The following is a 24,107-nucleotide window of genomic DNA, read 5'->3' on the forward strand; positions in this document are numbered from 1 at the left end:
TATTGGTATTCTTCCATTGCCGTCTCCTCCCAAATCCATGGCCTTGGTGATTGGATTTTAGGCATCCAAACTCAATTTGACGATGTTGTAGTAATTCGGATATCCATAATCACTCCTGTTCTATTGCGTTAAATATTAAAATGAATTATAATTCATTTGCCTGGTGAAGGAAAAAAAGTATCGATATATGTTCTTGAGCCAATTTGTCATCTATAGCGTTTACTTGTTGTTTGGACTGGTTCCCTAAGTTATGAAAATTTACTTTGATTGTTTAATGTTTCTGTAGATAATCAATAACTGTAGACATTTGGAGGTTGAAATGGTTGTGTTGTTTGAATGGTAAGATTATCTGCTGTGCAAGTTTTATTAATAAATTACAACAGCTATCAAAGCAATCCCTTGCTTTATATAATTATTGTTGTTATTTGATGCCTCATAATTTAGTTTTCAACTTACCAAATTACAACTTGCTCAGCTTGACGGATCCCAACTTTTTTGCCTTGGCTCTTAACACATGCTTCTGAATCTTGCCGGTAGATGTCTTTGGCAACGGACCAAATATCACTGATTTCGGAACCCAGTATGCAGGCATCTTGGACCTGCAGAACTTCATTATGTCCTCCGCTAACTGCTTTTTGTTCGATTTATCGACCCCAGGCTTCAAGGTCACAAAAGCACAAGGTGACTCCCCCCATCGCTCATCAGCCCTTGCCACCACCGATACCTCCAATACTGCAGGGTGCATATAGAGTCCGTTTTCCACCTCCACGCTGCTGATGTTTTCACCTCCGGATATGATTATGTCCTTTGACCTATCTTTTACTTCGATATAACCATCTGGATGTTTCACACCAAGATCCCCAGAGTGAAACCAGCCGTTAGCAAATGTTTCCTCGTTGGCTTTTGTGTTCTTTAAGTAGCCTTTCATCACGAGATTACCTCGAAAAACTATTTCACCGATTGTTTTTCCATCAGCGGGAACGGACTGACCAGTTTGAGTACTGATGACATCTAGGCCCTCTAAACCAATGTATCGGACACCTTGACGTGCGTTTAGACGAGCTTGAGTTTCAAGCGGAAGCGAGTCCCATTCAGGCTTCCATGCACACACTGTAGATGGACCATAGGTTTCCGAGAGACCGTAGGTGTGGGTCACTCGAAAACCTTTCTGAGACATCGCAGCAAGAACAGAAGGAGGTGGGGCTGCACCAGCCGTCATTACACGAACGACATGTGGGAGAGGCAGAATTGTGTCCTCGGGTGGGGCATTAACTATGGAATTGAGAACCACTGGTGCAGCACAGAAGTGAGTCACGCTATACTTTGAGATGGCTGCGTAGATTCCCTTTGCTGTTACCTGCAATGCATGTACGACAGAAGCGAATAAGGACATCAGTAAGTAACAAGCTGTGCTCATAGGTAAAGCGCAAGCAAAACATTCAAATCCACAGTTTATATCAGATTAAAGCCCTCTCAAAGTCTCAGTCGATATACAACAATTGCAGAATTTCAACAAAATCACACATAGAACCAATAAGTAATCATCCAGAGTAGAAATTACCTGTCGGAGGCATATGTTTGTTCCGCAAAGAGCTGCCAGTGTCCAAGTGAAACACCAACCGTTACAATGGAACATTGGTAGAGTCCATAAGTATGTAGCTCCTTCATTCATACCCCATATAAGTGGATTACTCAAAGCCATTAGATATGCCCCTCGGTGATGTAATACCACCCCTTTCGGACTGGCTGTCGTGCCAGAAGTATAGCCCAAAGCAATGCTCTGCCACTCATCCTGAGGAGGCTTCCACGCAAAGTCCGGGTCACCACTTTCTAAGAACTTCTCATACTCGATGGCTCCTCGTCCCAAAGCATACGTAAGTGTTTTTGGATCGCAGCTTTCATCAGCAACGACTATAAAGAGTGGAGGCTTGAAATCACCTTGGCTTTTCTCCTTCATGATTTTCAAAGCATCCTCTGCCAACTTGAAAAACTCTTGATCCACGATGACGATGGTGGATTGTGAATGACCTAAAAGGAAAGCAATGGTTGAGGCATTTAGGCGACTATTGACAGTGTTTATAACAGCACCAGACATTGGAATCCCAAAATGAGCTTCATATAAAGCAGGAACATTTGGAGCAATTGTAGCTACCTGCCAATTTTAATACATAGAGTGAATACAAACAATAGAACCATCATTAAAGTTTCATAAAAACAGTCAGCGTAAACAATCTAAACACAACTGGTTAGCAGAATTAGCAATTCCCATATCAAATCTGGGCAACAAATCAAGCATTAAAGCTTCTTTCTCATATCAATTCACTAATACTACCGTAATCATAATGATTAACAGAACAAGAACACGGGGCAAGCAAGACCAACAATATTAATCACGATCAGGGATAGACGGAGGGAGTATTGAATGCGGTTGTATCTCTAGAAATTTTAATTTCTCTTATAGTTTAAGTATTTTTTGTATTTTTTACTGATAAACTAATATAACACTCTATGAAATTTTATAATTCTGCATCATCTAAATTTTTAATGCAAGTTCCTAAGTTCGCACCCCTAATAGAAAATCATATATTCGTGCTAAATCACGATCACATGTCAACCTGAACCCAAACAAAATACAATACAAATTATTCATGTATCCAAATTTATATAATATAAATTATCTTAAACAATATTACGCGAAACAACATCAAAAATGATTATGACACTATAAAATGATTGCCGGATTTAGACCGGCTCCGGTACACTAATCAAATCTACAATCGTAGTTATACTACTAATACTTGTTGATTAAAAATTTAAAAGGAGACGATGAAAAAATAAAAGAATTATCTTCTTCTTCTTCTTCTTTTTTAATTTCGTTCTCTTTTATACTACTAAACAAACAAAACAGAATTAAAAGCTGAAAGATTTCATTGTTTCACATTTAAAAAAAAACTGTTAGTAATGATGAAATGAAAGGCGATGGAAAGTCGTTTGATTACCGAGCTACCGACGCCGATGGAACGTTTAGAAAGAGCTGAGGCCAAGAGACAGCAGCGCTGGTAAGTTTGGAGCCAGGTGTACGTTCGAGATCCATGGACCACCGCTTTTCTCGTCGGATGAACCGTAGCGGCTCGTTCCAAGAACCATAACGGCGTCAAGGCCGTGTAGTTGGCGGCGTTCTTTGGAAGGTCGTCGATGTCTCTCATCTCCATCACCGTCGATACACCCTCTCTGTTTGTTTCTCTCTGTTTCCTCTCGTAGAACAAAATATGAAATGCTGAACTTTTCTATTTCAAGCTGATTTGTGAAGACCCAAAGTATTTATCTGTGAAGTTGGACGTAGAGCCACGTGTATTATTATTATTATTATTATTATTATTATTATTATTATTATTATTATTATTATGTTGAAGGTTTTGTTTGAATTTTATAATAATGAAAAGTAAGTTGAATTTTATCTAAATCATTTTTTCTTGATGAGTGAAATGGTTAATTTTTATTAAAATAAAGTAAGTATCCAAGTTATTTTGCTAAGGATGAGACAGGCTGGAATTTATTGTTCGGCTCCATTGTTAGAGATGACACGGGCACTGATTAACGATAAGAACGGATACAATAGTTTATGTTATTATAAAGGATGAATTTATAAAATTTTAATTGTGAAAAAAAAAAGAAATTTTACTTTAACATAATAAGATTTCATGTCAAAATCATTATACAATACATGTTACTAAATTGAAAATATATAAATAATATTATTGGATAAAATAATTTTAACTTAACATAAGTATACATTATAAATTAAAAAATAATTTTTATTTTAACAATTTCTACTTAAAGAGAGGAGAAATGAAATTTTACTCCTAACGAATAATGAACTTACACCTTAAAAGAAAGGGTGATATCAACTTATAACTTTTAACCATCGATTCTAGAAATTACTGATAAATTAAAAAATAGTTATACATAATACAACATGAGACAAAACATTAATCTTGTATGTGATCCAAAATCAAGAGCTATTTGAATGATATAAAATATAATATTTAATATGATATAAATATATGTACGTGTTAAAATTTAGGTAAAATAGATTAAAAATATTTTAAAATTTATATTTAATATTATGAATATTATTGTAGTATAATAAAATAGCATAAGTATAATTTTAATAATATAAAAACAATCCATCCATAAGACCTTTTTAACCTTAAATTCTAAATGCGCTAACAAACACAAAAAATCACTTTTCTTCTTAGTTTATTATTTATTACCTTAAGAATGTAAAATAAAATATAAAAAGAAACTACTTTTATGATTATTTCTCTAAATTATCCTTCAGTTGAAAAATCGAGCTATTACTTAGTTGTTGGACAATTAAATTCCTTGTATTCTAAATTGAGCTATCCCATGATCCATTGATTTTAATTATTATAATTTTTTTGCTTAAAAGAATGATTTTTACAAATAAGAAAAAAATTAGTTGTTTCATAAATAGAATTAAGCAACATCCTTATTAAAGTTGAAGGAGAATTAAACATAATTAATTAATTGGATTATCACGTTTATAAATTATTAGAATGTTCGCTATCTTATTATATTCTTATATGATACATCTTAGTCTAATCTTCTAATCGTATTAAAGAAATTTACGAATAAATTATACAATATCATTCTTATAAAATACCTTAAGTTTACAAATGGAAATATTAACAATGTTTGTATTATGAATCTCATGCTCAACTTAATTCAAGAAAATGGCAGCTAATGTGGGATAAATAACTAATTTCCCAACTTATCCTAATTTGAGAAAGGTTTTGAAATTATCCTAATTTGATATATATATATATCATATCCAGAGAAACAACAAATAGATCTGAAAAAGACATCTTATCCTAATTTGATATAATTATATTTGCAAAATTGAATTTTACTTTTTCTTCATCACAAGAAGACACTACCAACCATTTTCATCTCATCATCTAAATGGTATGACTTCGCCACGTGGCATGTATAGCCAGAATTTTCTAGTGCTTTTGACTCCTCATTTTCATCATATTAATTATTTTAATGCTTAAATTTTTATTACATTTTCTTGTATTTAATTTATATTTTTATATAAAATTAATTTTAAATATGGCAGAATAATAACGAGTTGTTAAGGTGGCATAAATTATATTATGTGTGTGTCACGGGTCATGATATCTGACTCGAGATATTGGTGTAAGTGTCCAACAAAAAAGTTCAAGATGGAGTATTAGGCTTATTAAGGCCACCAGACTTGACCCATTATATTGCGACAGTTTGGGTTTGAAAGTTCTAAAGGCGTGACATTTGTGTATATATATATATTTGAACTACTTTAACAATGAAGCTTTTGTAAAAATGATAATAATTATTATAAATGGAATCCATTAAATGAATTTAACGGTTAAAGGAAGTGTCGTTCTCACTTGAGATATTGGGTCTGAGTAGTTACTTCTGCAGAATGTGTGCATTGTCAATAATTAAAAAAGATCTTGAAAAAATTCCATCGCGCCCTCTGTTCCTACAAGCATAGGAGGAATAATTCGTGGGATCCATAGTTTCTATACCGTCTATTTTCTTCCCTAAATTAAAACATAATTTTATGTATGATTTAAAAAGAAATAGTTATATGACCAAAACGGAACCAAAGTAGTAGTTAGGTGACTAACTACGTAGTTTACCCATTTAAATTTTAGGGTGTAGAATTACAATAAATTATATTATTAGTAGGAAATGCAAAGAAAATATATAAACTATAAGAGAATTTAAAATTTTCAGAAGATGATCCCATCCCCAACCCCTCGATCGATCCCTAAAGTCGAGTTTTGTTAAGATTACATACCAGTAGATAGGCAAGGCACCACGGCCATGATATGAAACTCCAGGGGTACAAGGATAGGTATACTTATAGTAGTCATCACAGTACACTTTGTAGGGGCTCATCTCCTTGTTGTAGCATAGACCCCAAGCCAATGGTCCCCCGGTTGCCACTTCATATCCACCTGAAATCATTATGAACCAGAGCCATTACTCAAAATAAAGTTTTGTTTTATGGGTTATTATTTACTTATATGAAGTTTTGCTGCCGATATGTCCGAGAAAAGCAGCCACTTCCTTCATATTCAGAAGCTTTTCACCAGTGGTGCCAAAACCAAGAGGCTGATACTGAGCTGCAGCAGTAATGAAAGAACGGTAAATTAGAACCCAACCGCATGAGTCACGGATGTGTTACGCTTTGCAAAAAGGTTCTCAAATTGGTAAGTCTGGAAATAATCAGAAATGGTGTGATTGCAACAGTACTTAGACCACCCTTTACACTCCCACCCTTTGTCGCACAATTTCTTGCCCTTAACCATCTTCACCAATGGCTTCACGGATTCCTGGCAGTTCCCCAGTGCCAGCAGCACCGCCATTGACTAAAAAAGAAGCCATTTGCACTCCATTGCGAGAGGGACAGTAGGGTTGTTTTTGATGTAGTGGAGAAATCAACACTGGGGTTTGTATTAATTAAGAGTGAAAGTGAGTTTATAACACCATAGCGGAAGGGTCATTTTCTGGGTTGATGAATGACGGCTACTGCCCATGTTCAATTTTGCAAATATAACATGTAAATTATTAAAATAAAATTATTAAAAATTTTAATTACATAAATTTAACATGTAAATTAAGTAAATATAACAATAATAAAATTAATAAAAAAGTATAACACAAAAATTATTATTTTTTGTACATTAAAGTTTAGGTCAGAGATGACTCTCAATTTAAGGTCAGGGCATACCTCAAAAAATATTCTAGTTTATAATAAGAACATAATATTAATACATTTTGGACATCAATTAAATTTAAAAATACAAAAAAATTGTTGCGAGCAATAACAAACAAAAGTGTCATTAAAATTAAAAACATGTTTAGTGGTATTTGAGGCCCTCAAACTTTTGAAAAAAATAATGTAGCATCTTAACTTTTTTCTCATTCAATCTAATACTTAAACTGAGAAAAAATTAATCTAATCCTTTGACCAATGAAATCAAATGTTGATTGTCACAACACTTACATAGAAATCTACAATGTTATTGTGATAGTACATGATGTATGATGATGTAGTAGATGAGTTTAATTCATTTTTAACTAAGTTCAATGGCCTAATTAATTTATTTAGAAAGTTTGAGGACTTATTTAATTTTTTTAGAAAAATAAGAAATTATTTAAATTATAAAATATAAAAAAGTTATCGAGATATTCAATAAATTAAATATAAAAATACTACAAAATTAAATTATTAAAAAATCATTTTGAGGATCACATTGAGTGTAAAAAAAAGTTCAGACGATTATATCTCAGTCAACATGTTAACGTCAAGCTCAGAAAATCATTAATTTTTAACATAAAATGATGAGTTTGGAATATAATGAATAGTTAGGTGATCATTTCGTAATTTTTAATAGTTTAGGGATTCAACAAAACAGCTTCTTATAATTAGATGATCATTTTATAATTTTTAATAGTTAATAGAACATTTGTATACTTTATCCTAAGTTTTATTTAAAAAATAAATAAATATGTTTGGATATAAAATAAGATGATATGGGTAAAATTTCCCGCGAGAATAACCCACTTATTTATGTAGGGTAAACTACACGTGGTATCTAAATTATTACTTTTTGTTACATTTAATATATAAACTTTATGTTTTTTCAAAACTATACTCAACGTTTCGTTTAAGTTTCATTTAGTATCAACCGTTAAAAACTTAACCAACTGTGTGACATTTTTATATACAAATTGCACAATTCATCACTCATTTATCTTCTCACTATTTCTTTGGTCACTGAAGATTATTTTTTAATTTAATCATTTAACTTTTAAATTACTCTTATTTTTAATCACTTTAACTTATTTTATTAATAAATGAGGGGCTTGTGATTTAGGAGTTGTGATATAATTTTTTGGGAGTATAATTTTAAATTTATTTTTAAATTATATATTAATAGAATAAAAATGAAAATGCCATGTTACAAAAAATATTAATAAAATAAATTAGAGTGAATAAAACAAGAATAATTTGAAAGTTAAATAATTAAATTATTTTTGTAAAACTTTAATGATCAAAATAAAAGTGAGAATATAGTTGAATAATGAATGTCGTAATTATCCATAAAAATGTCAAATACAACAATTACAATAAGTTTTTAATGGTAAGGTATCAAAATCATACCTAAACTAAATATTACGTATAATTTTAAAAATAAATAAAGTTTAGATACCGAAATGAAATAAAAGTAATAATTTAGAAGTTTATGATTTATTATAATACCAAAAGTAGGAAGGCTATTCCATCTTTTGTAATCTCATCATCATCGTCTTCGCTTCTTTTTTAACATTTTCCAAGCTCTAAGTTTTTGTTGGGCTTTGAGGCTCCGCTGTTTTTCAATTTATTTTTATTTTATTCTGATAATTTCGTTTTTATGCGTTTAGTCAAACGCTTTCTTTCTTTCTTTTTTCATCAGCTTTCAAATTTTAATCGAAATTTCTCTCCAATTCGGATTTCGGCGATGTATAGTGGCGGTTCGGAGCGACTCGCCGGAACCGACATTCATGGATTTCATACATTGGAAGGTAACGTACAGAGGAATCTATCTTCTCTTTTATCTCATTAGGTTTTAGGAATTTCCTGATATAATTTCTCTCATTCTAGGAATCGTTTTGTAAAATATAATAGGACTTGACGTTGTAAACTTGTTTGATCACTTTTAAACTGCCAAGGATTCTTGATTATTAGCTTTTTTGTGAGTAATTTCTTACTTTTTAGTTATTCGATATTGCAGAATTGAAGTTTGCAGTTGCAAGTTTTTGATCTTTGAGATTTAGATGTCTAGTTTATTGTCTCAAGAAAAATATCAATTCACACAAAATAATTTGCATAAACGGTTTTGTAGAGTTAGATTTAGCTTGACGAAGTGTTATTTTTAAAAGTAATTAGGTTAATATCATACTTCATGTACATGGCACTTATGTTCAACTTGATGCAGTATTTCGTTTTGATTTCCGAAGTTCACCATGTTGCAAGGGAATGTCTTAAGTTTCATTACGTATGGCTTTAGGAAATTTTAACTTTTCTTTCAGATGACCTTTATACCTTTTATGCTTAAAAGTAATTAATAAGAAAAAATCTGCCTATAGAATGACTAATTGTATCTTTGATTTTGTAGGTGGTACTATAGTGTTGTTTGACTGAAAGAAGCTCAGAAACTTCAGAAAAGATGGTCATAACTGGAAAAAGAAAAAGGATGGAAAGACTGTTAAAGAAGCTCATGAACACTTAAAAGTGAGAATTCCTTTCTTTATAAGTTCTTATAAATGGCACAACCTGTTATCTATACAGCTTATTATACCTAAGTGAATAATGCATTTTTCTGGTATTTTTTAAGATCAAATTCTTGGTTTCTGTAATTGTCCTATTATTTCATACACAATTTGTTTGTATTATATATTTTTTGTACATATATGCACAACGTGTTATGGCATATGTTGTAAGATTCCACTCTTTCCATGCACTTTCCTCATGCATACGCTGTTCTCTTTGTGCATTAAGAGTTTCTTATGTTTTAAATTGTCTTATCTCATATTTTTCGTGGTTTAGAGAATTAGTTCCATTTGTATAGAATCATCGGGTTGCTGCATCTATGTGTTGACTTGCTTATTCCTTTTCTTTTCTTAAATTTAAATTTAAACTTAATCCTCTCTCCTTAAATGCTAGCATTTTATCTCCCTTGATTTTGACTGGTCAACATGTAATTATTTTGAGAAAGCATGGATCATTGATATTTCATTTTCCAGGTTTTTAATGAAGGAAGGATTCATGTATATTATGCACGTGGCCATGATAATCCAACTTTTGTTCGGAGGTGTTACTGGCTGCTGGATAAGTATGTAATTTTTGTCTATAAGTTAACCTCACCTATATAGTCTCTACATTATTAGATGGTTGGTTGTCCCTTGTTTCCATATGTAATGGGGTAAGGGGGAGGTAAGATAGTAGGCTGCCCCCAACACTAGGTTGAGAGCAGCTTCCGTAGGAGACCTCCAAATTATGAAATGCCCTCCATGGGACTCGATCCCACGACCTCAAGATATGAAACAAAAATCATGAAACTCTTTCTCTTTATCTCAAGCTGCTATGTGTGTTATTGTTGATCATCATTGGCCTGATCTTCTATTATTTGCTTCAGGACTCTGGAAAACATAGTTCTTGTTCACTATCGTGAAACAGAGGAGGTTGGTGTTAAAAATGAAAAATTGGAGACACTTTCTCCGAATATTAGCAGTTTGTTATGTTCTCTATGGCACGTAATCAGATAATGACCTGACTGACCATTGTTGATTTACGTTAAAGTTGCAGGGTTCTCCAGCCACACCTGTGAATTCAAATGCCTGTGTAACTGATCAGTCTACTCTTTTGCTTCTTACACTGTAGTTTGATTCTGGTGCTACTGATGCATATAATGAAGGTGAGATGAATTTTCTAGAAATTAAATTATGTGAATCAATAACGGAATTATATTTATCTAGCAAAAAAGAAAAACTCGCTAACAGCGTATCTTTCTTGTAATGTTTTTTTCTGCTTATAAATGCATTGTCTTCTCATCTATTGCTGTTCTGGAAAATGAACAGATCTCAGTGAGAACATTAAGGCAAATCACGAAATGACTCTTCATGAGATTAGTTGCTGGCTTTAAGGTGTGAGGGGAAGTGCAAGTGGTGATCTCAAGCAGCACTTGTTTCAAGAAATTTAATAGGTCCTTATTTTCTAGAACTTTATGATATTTATGGAATCTGGGACTTTTGGACTTTGGTTTTGGACGTAGTATGATGCATGTTTAAGTTAGTTGACAAGCATGTTTGAGACTTAATATGCTAAATAGTGAATTTATGTGGTCTTGATGTTATGAGCCTTCTTAGTACTATAAATAAGGGTGTTGTGACTTGTTGGAATAGTGTAGTGACCAAAAATGCATGAAATGGTGGTAGTGTATAACATGTATGAAAAATGGTCTAAAATGAAACATAGGGTCTAAAGTTTTATTTAAGGTGTTTTTGGTTTCCAAATTCAACATGCAAGAGTATCTTTATGTGTTTGATGTGTTGATATTATGTTAGGAGCATGATTTGGATGTTTGGTGAATATTTGAGGCTGATTTTTGCCATTAAAATATGAAAAAAAATTGTATTTGTAGCTTCTAGTATCAATATTACATGAATGGGTATCAATACTGTATCAATATTGAGTCATGAGTATTGATAATTAAGGGGTAATATTAATACCAATTGTAAATTATCGTATTAAATCAACGTTCTGGATTTTGCTGCTTGAATTGGGTTTAAATTAGGTTTCGACTTCTTTACAATTTTGTCTTAAAATTTTAAAAGTGCAGTTAAAGGTTTTTCAACTCTAATGATTTTGAAATTTGAACCATATACTTATATTGACTTTAATTTCATAATCGAATTAAAAGAATTAAGATTTTTAATTACAAATGAAAAGTATTAAGAGTTTTCAATTTAATCCTAAATTAGTTTGTTATGGCTAATTACTTAAAATTTCAACTTCGCTTTAACTAAAAATTTCGAAAATACTATTTTAAATATGTATGAACCTATTGATAAGATAAAATTAAAGTTTTTAAATAGATTACAAAATCGATGGGTAAAATAAGATTTTTATCCTTATAAAAAATGGGTCAAATTGATGGTCTTTTTAAGCATGATTCTTTGCAATGGCGCCTAATTAATATGTTATGTTGATGTTTGTATGCGACTTTAATTTTTATTTTTTTTAAAGAAATGGATGCATGAAAATAGGTTAGAATTTATTTTGAGTCATTTTAGTGATTAATGTATTGTTTCAAATTTAAATAAGACCATCTCAGACGAATTTGGGGTGCCACATGAAAATCCTACATTCGAGTCGATCAATTTATTGTCTCCTTTTGAGTTTTCACCTCCAGCTAACTCGTCTTGGATCAAAGCAACACCTTCCTCTCCTTTATCTTATCGTACCAGCTAGAGCATATTCATCATCCCAATCCCAAATACTTTGGTTCGTCATGTTTCAATGTCACCAAAACTCACCTCTTAGCTCCCATGGTTGGATGCAAATGAGTGTTTCAGGTAAAGTAGAATCCAATTGGTTCCATTTAAACGGATAATTGCTTCTAAGAGGTTCGTTGAGACTACTTTGAAACTTTCAGTCTTGTTATGAAATTAGTTACGGTACATATTATTTTAACTTTTACTTTACATGAATTGGTCTTTGAGAGCAACCTCTAAAATACATGATCCTAATCATCCTTCGTATGTTTGTTGCTTTCGCAAAGCTCAATATTTTTTTATATATAAATTGGCTTCCTCGAATCTAAGGTAGATACTTCTCTGTCTATTTATGCTAAAGACATTTCTATATATTTCTTGGTGTATGTGGATGACATTATCTTTACGAGTAATCACACTAACTAAGTTTATCAATTTATCTCTTTATTGTCTAAACAATTTTCTCTGATAGATCTAGGTCTTCTTAGCCACTTCATCGTCATTTAAGCTATTTCTACTTGTCTAGATTGTTTCTATCTCTGACATAATACATTTTAGATTTTTGCTCAATTTTAAGTAAATGGGGTAAAATATATTTCAATCGTATGCACTTTCCAGATGGGATAGTTTGGGTTGAGTCTGGTTTTCGGTCATTCTGACATAAAAATTATACATATCCCACCCAAAATCTGATTTGACCCATATTTAAGGTAACTTTACTCGACTCAAAATTCGATCAACCTTTTGAGAGAAAACTCAAACCCAACCTGCTCTAAAATAAATGTATTTATAAAAAAATTACTTTATTCGATAAAATAAACACCTAATTGAAAAATAATATAGATAGAGATATTATTAAAATTATCCCTAAATATATAAAGTATAATTATATTTTGTTTATGTCGGATCAGGTTGAATATTTTTGCCTAAACTCGAACTCAACCCTAACTCGAACCAGATTTTTTTAAAAAAAAAAAACTAACTCAATAAAATTGGGTCAAAATATATCGAGTCTCATACCCATCTCCATCTACGAATAAGTTACATTCACCTTATCTAACTTATATGACCTATCTACGAATAAGTTACATTCACATTATTTAACTTCTGTGATTGATGGTTTTAATTATCATCGCTTATTTGATCTTCTTTAATACTTGAGTCTTACTCGGTCGGATATTTCATTTGCGATCAATCACCTGTGTCAATACATGCATGATACGTTGGTTTCTTATTGACTGTCTGTCAAATGTACTGTTGTGTAACACTCTGCCCCATAAAATGCCACACAAAAAACAAAATTATATAAAAATAAATATATCTTATAGCACTATAAATAAAATAATAGCACTAAGAATTAAAAAAAATGAAGTGGCAGACAATGACTTAATAACTATGCCATTTGTTGTTTTTTATTAAAAAAAAATTAAATGGTGGATTTATTATTAATTGTTGGGTGATTACCCATGTTATAGCATAACCCCTCATCGTGTTTTAATTCAGTTTTCCCTCATTTAAGCTAGTTGTCGCCCCTCTTCCTCCTTACTCCGGTCGGCGGTGCACGTCACAACCACCTCCATCAGGTGCGCCTGGCCTCCGTGAAGCGACCCCGACCAACCTCGCTCCGAAATCGGTCACAGTTAGGCCGAATCAAGAAGGGAAATAGACACTCAAAACCCCGATTGTCATTTTAATTTTGTCGATTCTGGCCATTTCAACGACCGTTTTCATCGCCTCGATTTCAGACTCCTAGTAGCTTTCTGATCAAAACTCAGTATGTGGGTTGAGTTGAAATTGACATTTCGTCTGTCCGCTGTAGGTAAAGTCAAATCATTTAATTTCGATAATATTTCAGTGTTTTAGCTTGAAATCATGTTATAGTTGGTGTTGGTTTTGATTGTTGTAGCTCAAAGAGTAACCAAACGTTGACTTGACTCGACTGTTGACCCGATCCGTTGACATGACTAGTGAAATATGTAAAAAACTCGAGTGATATTTTTGTAAATATTTTTAAAAGGGTGTTATTTTCGTAAATATTTTAAAAGGCGTTAGTTTCATAAATATTTTTAAAAGGGTGTTAGTTTTGTAAGTATTTTTAAAAGGGTGTTAGTTTCGTAATTAGTTTCTGTTAAGGTGCTATTTTTGTAAAAGTTGACTGTTGATTGTGAGCACCGTTGACCAGAACTTTGACCGGCGTTGACCGGTTAGTAAACAACCGTTTATTTTGTCCGGATATACCTATTTTGACATTTTTCGACGCCCTGAGTCCGAATCCGAAGTCCGTTTTACAAAATTCAAAACTGAAAGCCTCCTAATTAGCCCGTAAACCTGAAAAAAATCATATTTATCTAAGTATTTTAATTTAGTTAATTGAACTGAATGGTCAAGGACTAATTATAGTTATGTTAAAGGTACTCGGAGATCTCCTGAATGTTTCACTGCTTGACCTGGTTCCTCCCGATCCGCTCGTCCACGAGAAGCCGTGAATACTCGTATAGTTCTGAAACCCTGTTAGTTATTTTGTTTAGAATATTATTCCGAATATAACCCTGTTATGATATGGATTAGGTTCTCGTTCAGTCGAAGAGCCTAGTGAAGCTGGTGCTCGATAGATCTTTCGGACTGACCCTATTATTGAGGTGTGTTCCTTATGTGCATAATAAATGTTTTAAATATCTGTTTGAAATCTCATGTGCACATGATTGTTTTCTCTGATTTGAAATATAATGTTTGATCTGATTTGACTACTGAATGATTTACCTGATTCTGAATTTACTGAAATGTAAAGCATGATTGCTCGATTTATGATTTCTGGATACCGGTTTACTGAACTGATGACCTGTCTGAACTCTGAATTTCTGTTAATACTGGTTACCATCTGAAAAATGTTTTTTTCGGGGTAATTTGGGTTCTGGTATGAAGACTCTGGCAGGTTCAGTCGTTGTTGGTAATTCCTCTGACAGGTTCAACATCGATTGGTAATTTCTTATGGACCTAAGTCGAGCCTTGGGTAGGCTCTGCGGCCCTGAGATATTCTTGGGTAAGCCTTTGTGGCCCCAGGAGTTGTTTTGGGTAGGCTCGCAGGCCCCGAGTTACCCCCTTAGGTTGTGCAGTTCTGGGGATCTGCACATGGCGTTCGGTTGGAGGACGATGCAGAGTTTTTTAAAATTAAAAACTCATATGATGATTGTAATTTGTACTGGTTTTAAAAATCACAACTGTATGTTTTTATTATTATTTCTGCACTGTTGGGACACACTGAGCATTTAACTCACTTTTCAAACTGTTTTACCCCTTTCAGATACTCTCGGATTATACACTCTATATCAGGCACTTGGAGGATTGGTACATTTAGTTCAGAGTATTTTGTTGTAATATTCTGTATTCTGAACTGTTTTTAATTATGGTGACATGTACCTTATTTTTGAAATATTTATCATTTTATGACGAATTATGCTTTTGTTACAGATATTTGATTTTCGATGCTCCAGATTTATTTCATGTAATATTTTATCTGGTCGCTTTCATGTTTTATATTTACGAATTTAGTTTGTATAGTTAATTATTATATACTTTTGTATAAAGGTCATTTGTGATATGATTTTAAATTATTGAATAAGGTTTTTGGGAAAATACCTTTCAAAATCTTTAATGTAATCCGCTAGATTTAGCCGAAACGCATAAGTCGGGTGTAGGGGTTACAGTTTGATATCTGAGAAGTACTCTATGTCATGGCTTGGTTCTTTTCTCTCAACCTCACATACATTTCATAACCTTTTTCAATCAAGTTGGGACATATCAAGTATGGACGGCCAATCGACTGTAACATCGTTGTAAAATTAATTAATCCAATACACTTTACAACACACAAGTTTTGAGTGAGGGGAAAAATATAAAAAATCAACACAAATGTTAAAAATTGAACCGGCACTATACGATATAACATATTGGAAGGAGAACCATGGGGTGTATTATAGGTTTTTGTCAAGCAGTGGCGGATCCAACTCTCTATCTATTGAAATTCGAATTTTTTCAGTTAGTTACTTATTTTATTGATTGTGTCCACTTCCAAAATTTTATGTATATTCACCACATACGAAAAATTTATATTATTAATGCAGATGTATGGACCTTCAAAAATATTTTTGAATTCAAAGGAGGGTGAAAATGATTCACGTGTTTCGAGAGAGGAAATCGACTAGCAAAATTAGTTGTAATGATTCAAAATACGATATAATACACTTTTTTCTTGATAATTTTGACTAGTGTTTTGAATAACGGTATATTATTAAAATAACAATCGTTATATAACAATAAATATATCATCTAAAATTATTATTTTATAATTACGATACAATATGTTATTGTCGCAATTACAATAAACATAATACAACTAGCATCGCAATTTAAACCTAATCTCGACACTTAAAACTAGCTCATAACTGACCTTCTTTTGCACCTTAATTGTTAGATAGTGTTTAAATATCCAATTATGATTTATATTAATATCATTATAATTATAATTATTGAAAAATAAAATTATTTGTGGCTGCCCTCATAATTGAAGTCGGACACTTGTTGGATTTTCGAGAATAAATTACTGGACCAAACATGAAATATAGAAAGTAAACGTTGCCTCTGTACCATGTTCCCATTCACATTAGCGGAGGACTCGTAGCTAGCCGACATTGCTTCATTTCTTCATTTCTCAAATGTGTTTTTAATTATGCTTTTATAAAGTAAAATTATTAAATTAAATTTGCTTTGTTAAATACTTTTATTAAAAAAGGTAAAATAACAAAATAAATCCCATTTTGATTAAATAATCAATTTGGTCTCTATTTTTGGGAACATTTTAACCAAAACGTTTTAATTTTCCCATGTACTTAATTGGGTTACATGAAGTGTCATACCATCCAACGTGATGATATAATATGTGTCACATTATCAATTGAGCATGCAGGGAAATGTCACGTAAACACCAGATATTGATTGATTAGTAAGCAAACGATTTTAATCCAACAAAAGCTATTGTGACAAAATTAAAGTGTTAGGGTTTGAAATGCTCAAAAAGGATAAATTACATATTTAGTTACTTAATTATACTTTTATTTTGTTTATGTCACAAAATTATTTTTTTATCATCACTAATGTTATATTTTGGTTTCATATTACTCACCCGTCGTAAAAAAATTAATAAAACTATTAATGTGATATTTTTTATTTTTCAATGATGACATGACATTACTTTATGATGTCATGCCATCATCATCATTAAATTTTTAATGACTAGTGACCAAAACTAAACCAAAAACGTAACGTCAGTGTTGATTTCTTTTAAAAAATAGTTGAATGATAAAAAATAGAACAAAAGTAATAACTGGGCTCATTATGAATTATACCTAAAAAAAGGAGAAAATGGAAGACTGCAGTACCACTCGTTGTTACGACTTACGAGTGGGCTCCGCTTTGAAATAAAAGACGTAGGTTCTGACGGCAATTGATCGACCAACCTGACTGCCATGTCGTCCACATAAATTTAGAAAAGCCACTTTCCTTTCAAAATAACTATTTCTTTTTTGACAAGGAGGAGTTGCTGTTGAGAAATAATAAAGTAATAGATAATTGAATGATTAAAGCTCCCAATTATTTATTTAAACACCAAAACTAGGAAGACTGTTCCATCTTCTTTTATAATCTCATCTCCATCGTCGTCTTCATTTCTCTCTACATCTTCCAAGCTCGAAGAACAGCCTTCGCTTTGAAAAAGGTTTTGTTAGGTTTTAAGGCTTAGCTGTTTTTTAATTTCTTTTTTATTTTATTCTGATAATTTTGTTTTTATGCGTTTAGTCAAACGCTTTTTTTTATCAGTGTTCAAAATTAAATCGAAAATTCTCTCCTACTCGAATTCCGGCAATGGATGGTGGAGATTTGGGGCGACTCGCCGGCACCGAGATTCATGGATTCCATACAATGAAAGGTATTGTACAGGGGAATCTATCTTCTCTTTTATCTCAGTATGTTTTGGTAATTTCCTGATTTATTTCTCGCACTCTAGGAATCGTTTTGTAAAATATGTTAGAATTTGACGTTGTAAATTTGTTTGATCACTTTTAAACTGCCAATGATTCTTTATTATTAGCTTTTTTGTTAGTAATTTCTTACATTTTGGTTCTTAGGTGTTGCAGAACTGAAGTTCTGTAAGAGCAAGTTTTTGCTCTTTGAGAGCTAGATGTGTAGTTTATTTTGTTTCTAGAAAAATATCAAATTCACATAAAATAATTCGTATAAACTGTTTTTGTGGAGTTAGTTTTAGCTTGATCAAGTGTTATTTTTGTTCAAGTAATTAGTTTAACATCACACTTCATGTATATGACACTTGTGTGTTTGTATCTCTCTTTTGCTAATTTTAATTTCTATTGGACAGATTTGGATGTTCAAACTATGTTTGAAGAAGCAAAGTCAAGATGGTTACGTCCAAATGAAATTCATGCTATACTTTCCAACCACAAATACTTCACGATCCATGTGAAGCCGGTGAACTTGCCCAAAAGTAACTGCTCATGATACTTAGTTTCTTTTCTTTCCCCCATTTTTCTTGTTTTCATAGATTTTCATGAAGCAAGAATCTATTCCATGTTTAATATTGTTAAAGAATTAAATACCAGAGTTTTTCCATTCTTTAAGCTCTGCTAAGTTTATAATAAGAATTAATGACTGTTTGAGATAAAATTTGGGTTTCTATACCTTTTGTTTGGGAGCAAAAAAAGTTGCATAAAAATATCAAAATGTAAAATGTATCAACCAAATGAACACTTATTTGTTCAACTGGATGAAGTATTTCGTTTTGATTTCCAAAGTTCAACATGTTGCAAGAGAATGTCTTAAGTTTCATTACTTATGGCTTTAGGAAATTTTCACTTTGCTTTCAAATGATCTTTATGCCTTTTATACTTCAAAGTAATTAATAAGAAAAATATACCTATAGAGTTACTAATTGTATCTTTGATTTTGTAGGTGGTACTATAGTATTGTTTGACCGAAAGATGCTCAGAAACTTCAGAAAAGATGGTCATAACTGGAAAAAGAAAAAGGATGGAAAGACTGTTAAAGAAGCTCACGAACACTTAAAAGTGAGAGTTTCTTGCTTTATAAGGTCTTATAAATGGCACAACCTGTTATCTGTGCAGCTTATTTTTATACCTAAGTGAATAATGCATTTTTCTGGAATTTTTCTTAGATCAAATTCTTGGTTTCTGTAATTTTCCTATTTTTCCATACATCATTTGTTTGTATTATATATATTTGTACGTATGCATTAGGTGTTATGGCAAATATTGTAAGACTTCACTGTTTCCATACACTTTACTCATGCATACGGTGTTCTCTTTGTGCATTAAGATTTTCTTATGTTTTAAATTGTCTTATCTCATATTTTTGTGGTTTAGAGAATTAGTTTCATTTGTATAGATTCTTCGGGTTGCTGCATATGGTGTTCTCTTTGCTCCTTAAATTCTTGCATTTTATCTGCATGATTTTGAGTGGTCAACATGTAATTATTTTGAGAAAGCATGGATCATTGATATTTCATTTTTCAGGTTGGTGATGAAGAAAGGATTCATGTATACTATGCACATGGCCACGATAATCCAACTTTTGTTCGGAGGTGTTACTGGCTGCTTGATAAGTATGCAATTTATGTCTATAAGTTAACCTTGCGTATGTAGTCTCTACATTATTAGATATGAAACAAGAATCATGAAACTCTTTCTCATAATCTCAAGTTGCTGTGTTTGTTAATGTTGATCATCATTGACTGTTCTTCTATTAATTTTTTTTGCTTCAGGAATCTGGAAAACATAGTTCTTGTTCACTATCGTGAAACAAAGGAGGTTGGTGTTAAAAATGAAAAATTGGAGACACCGTCTCCAAATATTAGCAGTTTCTTATGTTCTCTATGCCACGTAATCAGATAATGACCTGACTGACAATTGTTGATTTGCGGTAAAGTTGCAGGGTTCTCCAGCCACACCTGTGAATTCAAATTCCTGTTTAACTGATCAGTCTACTACTTTGCTTCTTACTGAGGAGTTTGATTCTGGGGCTACTAATGCATATTATGCAGGTGAGTTGAATTTTCTAGAAATTAAACTATGTAAACCAATAACAGAATTGTATTTGACTAGCTAAAAAGAAAAACTCGCTAGCAGAATATCTTTCTTGCAATGTTCATCATCTTCACATCTATTGTTGTTCTGGAAAATGAACAGATCCCAGTGAGAGAATTAAAGCAAATCATGAAACGACTCTTCATGAGATTAATACGCTTGAATGGGATGAGCTTCTGGCGACAAATGATACCAACGGCTCAACTGTACCTATTGGAGGTAACAGACTAGTTTATAGTTAAAGTAGGACCCCTAGTTTAATTACTGAATTATTAACTTAATTTGCTGTGATGGCAGACAAGAATTCTACTTTCTTTGACCAATGGAACCAAAAAACAGTTAATGGCCTCTCATGTGATGTAAGACACCCAGTTCAAAGCTCTTAAGTTCTTATTTCTAGATTCCTCTTGAAGAAGAGATCATTTTTATTTATTTTTCTCATTCTTTTGACAACTAGCTTCATACGTCTTTTTAGGCTAAAGGTGTTTATTGTATCTCATCTTATCTTAGTAAATAATTTGCTGCATGCATGTAGTACAAAAATAATCATGTCAGTTGTGCGGAAGACAGAGAGTTAACAGATCAAGTTTTGAACTTAGATCTCCATGATATTTATTATATGATACACTTCGATAGACATATATATGTGCTATCTTGCATAGATATATAAGTTTTGCATGTGTGGAAGCATCTGCTTGCGGTTTCTTCATATCCATCTACTATTTTTGGATGTTTATGTTCATTTTAGTTTGACATTTAAGTCATCATTTATCTTGATTGTGAAGATCGCTTAAATATTCTTTCTTTTTTCTCTTATTTTGCACTACTCTCTTAATGCTTGATAAATAATAACCACTCAAGTTGCTTCACTTTTGCAGGGTGGCCCCATCCCTGCCTATGATTCATCAACAGATATAGCATTGCTTGACAGTTTGGCTGAGCCAGTTGCTCACAGTAACAATGCCTACCTCAACAACCCAGGGGCTGTTTATTATCAGATATCAGGTGCCCAAGTAAATTCTAACGTGCAGAGTGAAGACTCTGGTGCCATAGGGACAGTTGAACCATTGGACCTTTTGGTCAATGGTGGTTTACAAAGTCAGGACAGTTTTGGAAAGTGGATAAACAACACTTTGACTGAATTACCATGTTCAATGGGTGATCCTGTGTTAGAATCATCGAATTCATCTGGTCACGATTCATTCACCTCGCGAGAGCAAATATTTAGCATAACTGAAGTATCACCTGCATGGGCCTATTCAACTGAAAAGACAAAGGTTTTTCTTTTTTATCTGAAGTTCTCTCTCTCTCTCCCAGTTTTCTGGTTGTTAGGAATAACCTTTGCCGTTGCTGCTGCAACCTTTAGTATCTTTTCATGGAATAGATGCTTGAAAAATATTCACCTTAATAGCATGCATGAATTTTGGTTGTGTTAATGTGTTTTGACATTTATTTACCTATTGTTTTTGCAGATTTTAGTCACTGGAGTCTTTCATCAAGCTTATCAACATCTTGCTAAGTCCAATTTGTTTTGTGTATGCGGTGATGTATGTTACCCAGCAGAAACTATTCAAGTTGGGGTTTATCGCTGTTTGTTATCACAACATGCCCCAGGATCTGTGAAGCTGTATATGAGTCTCGATGGCCGTAAACCCATCAGCCAAGTTCTTAGTTTCGAGTATCGTGCTCCTTTATTGCATGACCCAGTAGTTTCTCTAGAAGATGAGTCCAGGTGGGAGGAGTTCCGGTTGCAGATGAGGCTTGCTTATTTGCTCTTCTCAACTTCCAAGAGCCTTAATATTCTCTCCAGTAAAGTGTCACCAACTTCAGTGAAGGAGGCTAGGAAGTTTGATCAAAAGACTAGCAACATATCTAATAGCTGGACTTATTTGATTCAGTCAATTGAAGCAAAAAGAGCTTCATTTACACAAGCAAAAGGAAGTTTATTTGAAATTGCTTTAAAGACCAGGCTAAAGGACTGGCTGTTGGAAAGAATAATTGATGGCAGTAAAACAACCGAACATGATACTCAAGGTCAAGGAGTGATTCATTTGTGTGCCATTCTTGGTTATACCTGGGCTATTTATCTATTTTCATGGTCCGGTTTGTCGCTCGATTTTCGTGATAAAAATGGATGGACAGCTCTGCATTGGGCAGCATATTATGGCCGGTATATGTTCTCTGCAATTATTAAATTTTCTAAAATCGCTGTCTGACTTGTAAATCATGTTTCATGTTTTCTTTTTGTCCAAACCAATGACAGTAAGGCTGTCTGTTGTTGATTGCATATTTCTTTGTTCCTTTTTTTTTCTGTCACGAATTCTCGGCACATGATCTTATTGCTCTCCTGTAATTTGTTTCAAGCAGCTTTGAGATATTCATCTGATTTCGAAAACCTTCCATTGCAGGGAAAAAATGGTTGCTGTTCTTTTGTCTGCAGGGGCAAAACCATACTTGGTGACAGACCCCACCACCCAAAATCCGGGTGGTTGCACTGCTGCCGATCTTGCATCTTTGAACGGTTATGATGGACTAGCTGCTTATCTTTCGGAAGAGGCTCTAGTGGTACATTTCAATGATATGGCACTAGCCGGGAACGCTAGTGGCTCTCTCCAAACCAGTAGAATAGAGGCAGCAAACCTCATTAACCTTAACGAAGATGAACTATATTTGAGGGAAACTTTAGCAGCTTATAGGACAGCGGCTGATGCTGCTGCACGTATAAACACTGCTTTTAGAGAGCATTCCTTCAAAGTACGAGCTAAAGCAGTCGAGTCTAGCAATGCAGAGGATGAAGCAAGAAGTATAATTGCTGCTATGAAGATTCAACATGCCTTTCGCAACTATGATGCCAAAAGAAAAATGTCTGCTGCTGGTCGCATCCAGTATCGGTTCCGTACTTGGAAGATGCGTAAAGATTTCCTTAATAAGCGTCGCCAGGCTATCAAAATCCAAGTAAATGCTCTCACCTTTCTTCTTACTGATTGTGTTTGCGTGGGTTACATACATTTTTTTATGGTTAGTTTCTCATGTTGGCAAAAGTTCAGAAATTGTGACTTCACTATTATTTCTCTGTTTCTTCCCGTTTGCTGAACTGAGGATTGCTTAGAATGGGAAAGATTCTTCCACAACTGACATTGCATGAAAAATTAAATGCAGGCCGCTTTCCGGGGCTTCCAAGCGAGGAGGCAGTACCGTAAGATTGTATGGTCAGTCGGTGTACTTGAAAAAGCGATTCTGCGATGGCGACTAAGGAGAAAAGGTTTTCGTGGACTACAAGTAAACACAGACGAAGCAGTTGAAGAGCAAAAGTCGGAATGTTTCACAGAAGAAGCATACTTCCAAAGCAGCCGAAAACAAGCTGAAGAACGTGTCGAGAAAGCTGTTATACGAGTTCAATCTATGTTCCGTTCAAAGAAAGCACAGCAAGAATACCTGAGAATGAAGTTGGCTCATGATCTAGCAACGGTATGTGAAATTGCATGAAAGAAGACGACTCTATCTTGTACGTCAATTTACGAACCACATTTTGTTTTATCTTGCAGTTGGAATACAAAAGCCTTCTCGGCCCTCTTTCCGATATGGAGCTCAAAGAAAGTAGAAACTAGAGGATCAAGGAAAAGTACAGCATAGAGACGTGGTAGTTCCGTATGTATATAAGAACATTAAGATTAATCTACATCTCAAGTACGGTAACTCTCCATGAAACCGGAGCATATATGGTGTACGTATCTAGTTGATACAAATAAATACTCTCTAGAATTAGGTTAACATTTGGTAAACAAGCTTGTTAGCTAGCCTGTATGTATGTGTGTGTGTATACGA

The 24,107-nt window shown here is 33.1% G+C and overlaps 2 protein-coding genes, 1 long non-coding RNA gene and 1 pseudogene across 8 annotated transcripts; 2 read left to right on the forward strand and 2 right to left on the reverse strand.

Annotated features, from left to right (window-relative positions):
- Nucleotides 1-363: 363 nt before the first annotated feature.
- LOC120213080 (acetate/butyrate--CoA ligase AAE7, peroxisomal-like) lies at nt 364-3,275 on the reverse strand. Its single transcript, XM_039211221.1, has 3 exons — nt 3,000-3,275; nt 1,562-2,152; nt 364-1,357 (listed from the first exon to the last, which is right to left on the reverse strand). Exons 1-3 carry the CDS (start codon nt 3,210-3,212, stop codon nt 461-463), a joined length of 1,701 nt encoding a protein of 566 aa, XP_039067152.1. The 5' UTR covers nt 3,213-3,275; the 3' UTR covers nt 364-460.
- A 2,200-nt stretch (nt 3,276-5,475) lies between these two features.
- On the reverse strand, nt 5,476-6,475 carry LOC120213368 (annotated as a pseudogene).
- Nucleotides 6,476-8,528: 2,053 nt separating this feature from the next.
- Nucleotides 8,529-24,053, forward strand: LOC120213079 (calmodulin-binding transcription activator 5-like). 6 transcript variants are annotated; one of them, XM_039211218.1, is made up of 14 exons: nt 17,786-17,884; nt 17,965-18,094; nt 18,542-18,667; nt 19,132-19,247; nt 19,713-19,801; nt 19,961-20,006; nt 20,125-20,239; nt 20,385-20,501; nt 20,580-20,641; nt 21,161-21,559; nt 21,755-22,452; nt 22,691-23,237; nt 23,442-23,750; nt 23,828-24,053. In XM_039211218.1, the coding sequence occupies exons 2-14, from the start codon at nt 18,031-18,033 to the stop codon at nt 23,888-23,890; spliced, it is 2,751 nt and encodes a 916-aa protein (XP_039067149.1). In that variant the 5' UTR covers nt 17,786-17,884; nt 17,965-18,030; the 3' UTR covers nt 23,891-24,053. The 6 variants fall into 6 exon arrangements, with proteins under 6 accessions (XP_039067145.1, XP_039067146.1, XP_039067147.1 ...); XM_039211220.1 differs by having other exon boundaries at nt 17,787-17,884; nt 20,131-20,239; XM_039211214.1 differs by lacking the exons at nt 17,786-17,884; nt 17,965-18,094 and adding an exon at nt 8,529-8,643.
- Nucleotides 9,093-11,109, forward strand: LOC120213083. Its single transcript, XR_005524762.1, has 5 exons — nt 9,093-9,352; nt 9,865-9,953; nt 10,257-10,302; nt 10,421-10,535; nt 10,699-11,109. It is a non-coding gene; the product is annotated as an uncharacterized LOC120213083 (long non-coding RNA).
- Nucleotides 24,054-24,107: the final 54 nt, after the last annotated feature.

Source organism: Hibiscus syriacus, unplaced genomic scaffold (assembly GCF_006381635.1).
Source record: "Hibiscus syriacus cultivar Baekdansim isolate YM2019G1 unplaced genomic scaffold, ASM638163v2 tig00110020_pilon, whole genome shotgun sequence".
NCBI classification, from domain to species: Eukaryota; Viridiplantae; Streptophyta; class Magnoliopsida; order Malvales; family Malvaceae; genus Hibiscus; species Hibiscus syriacus.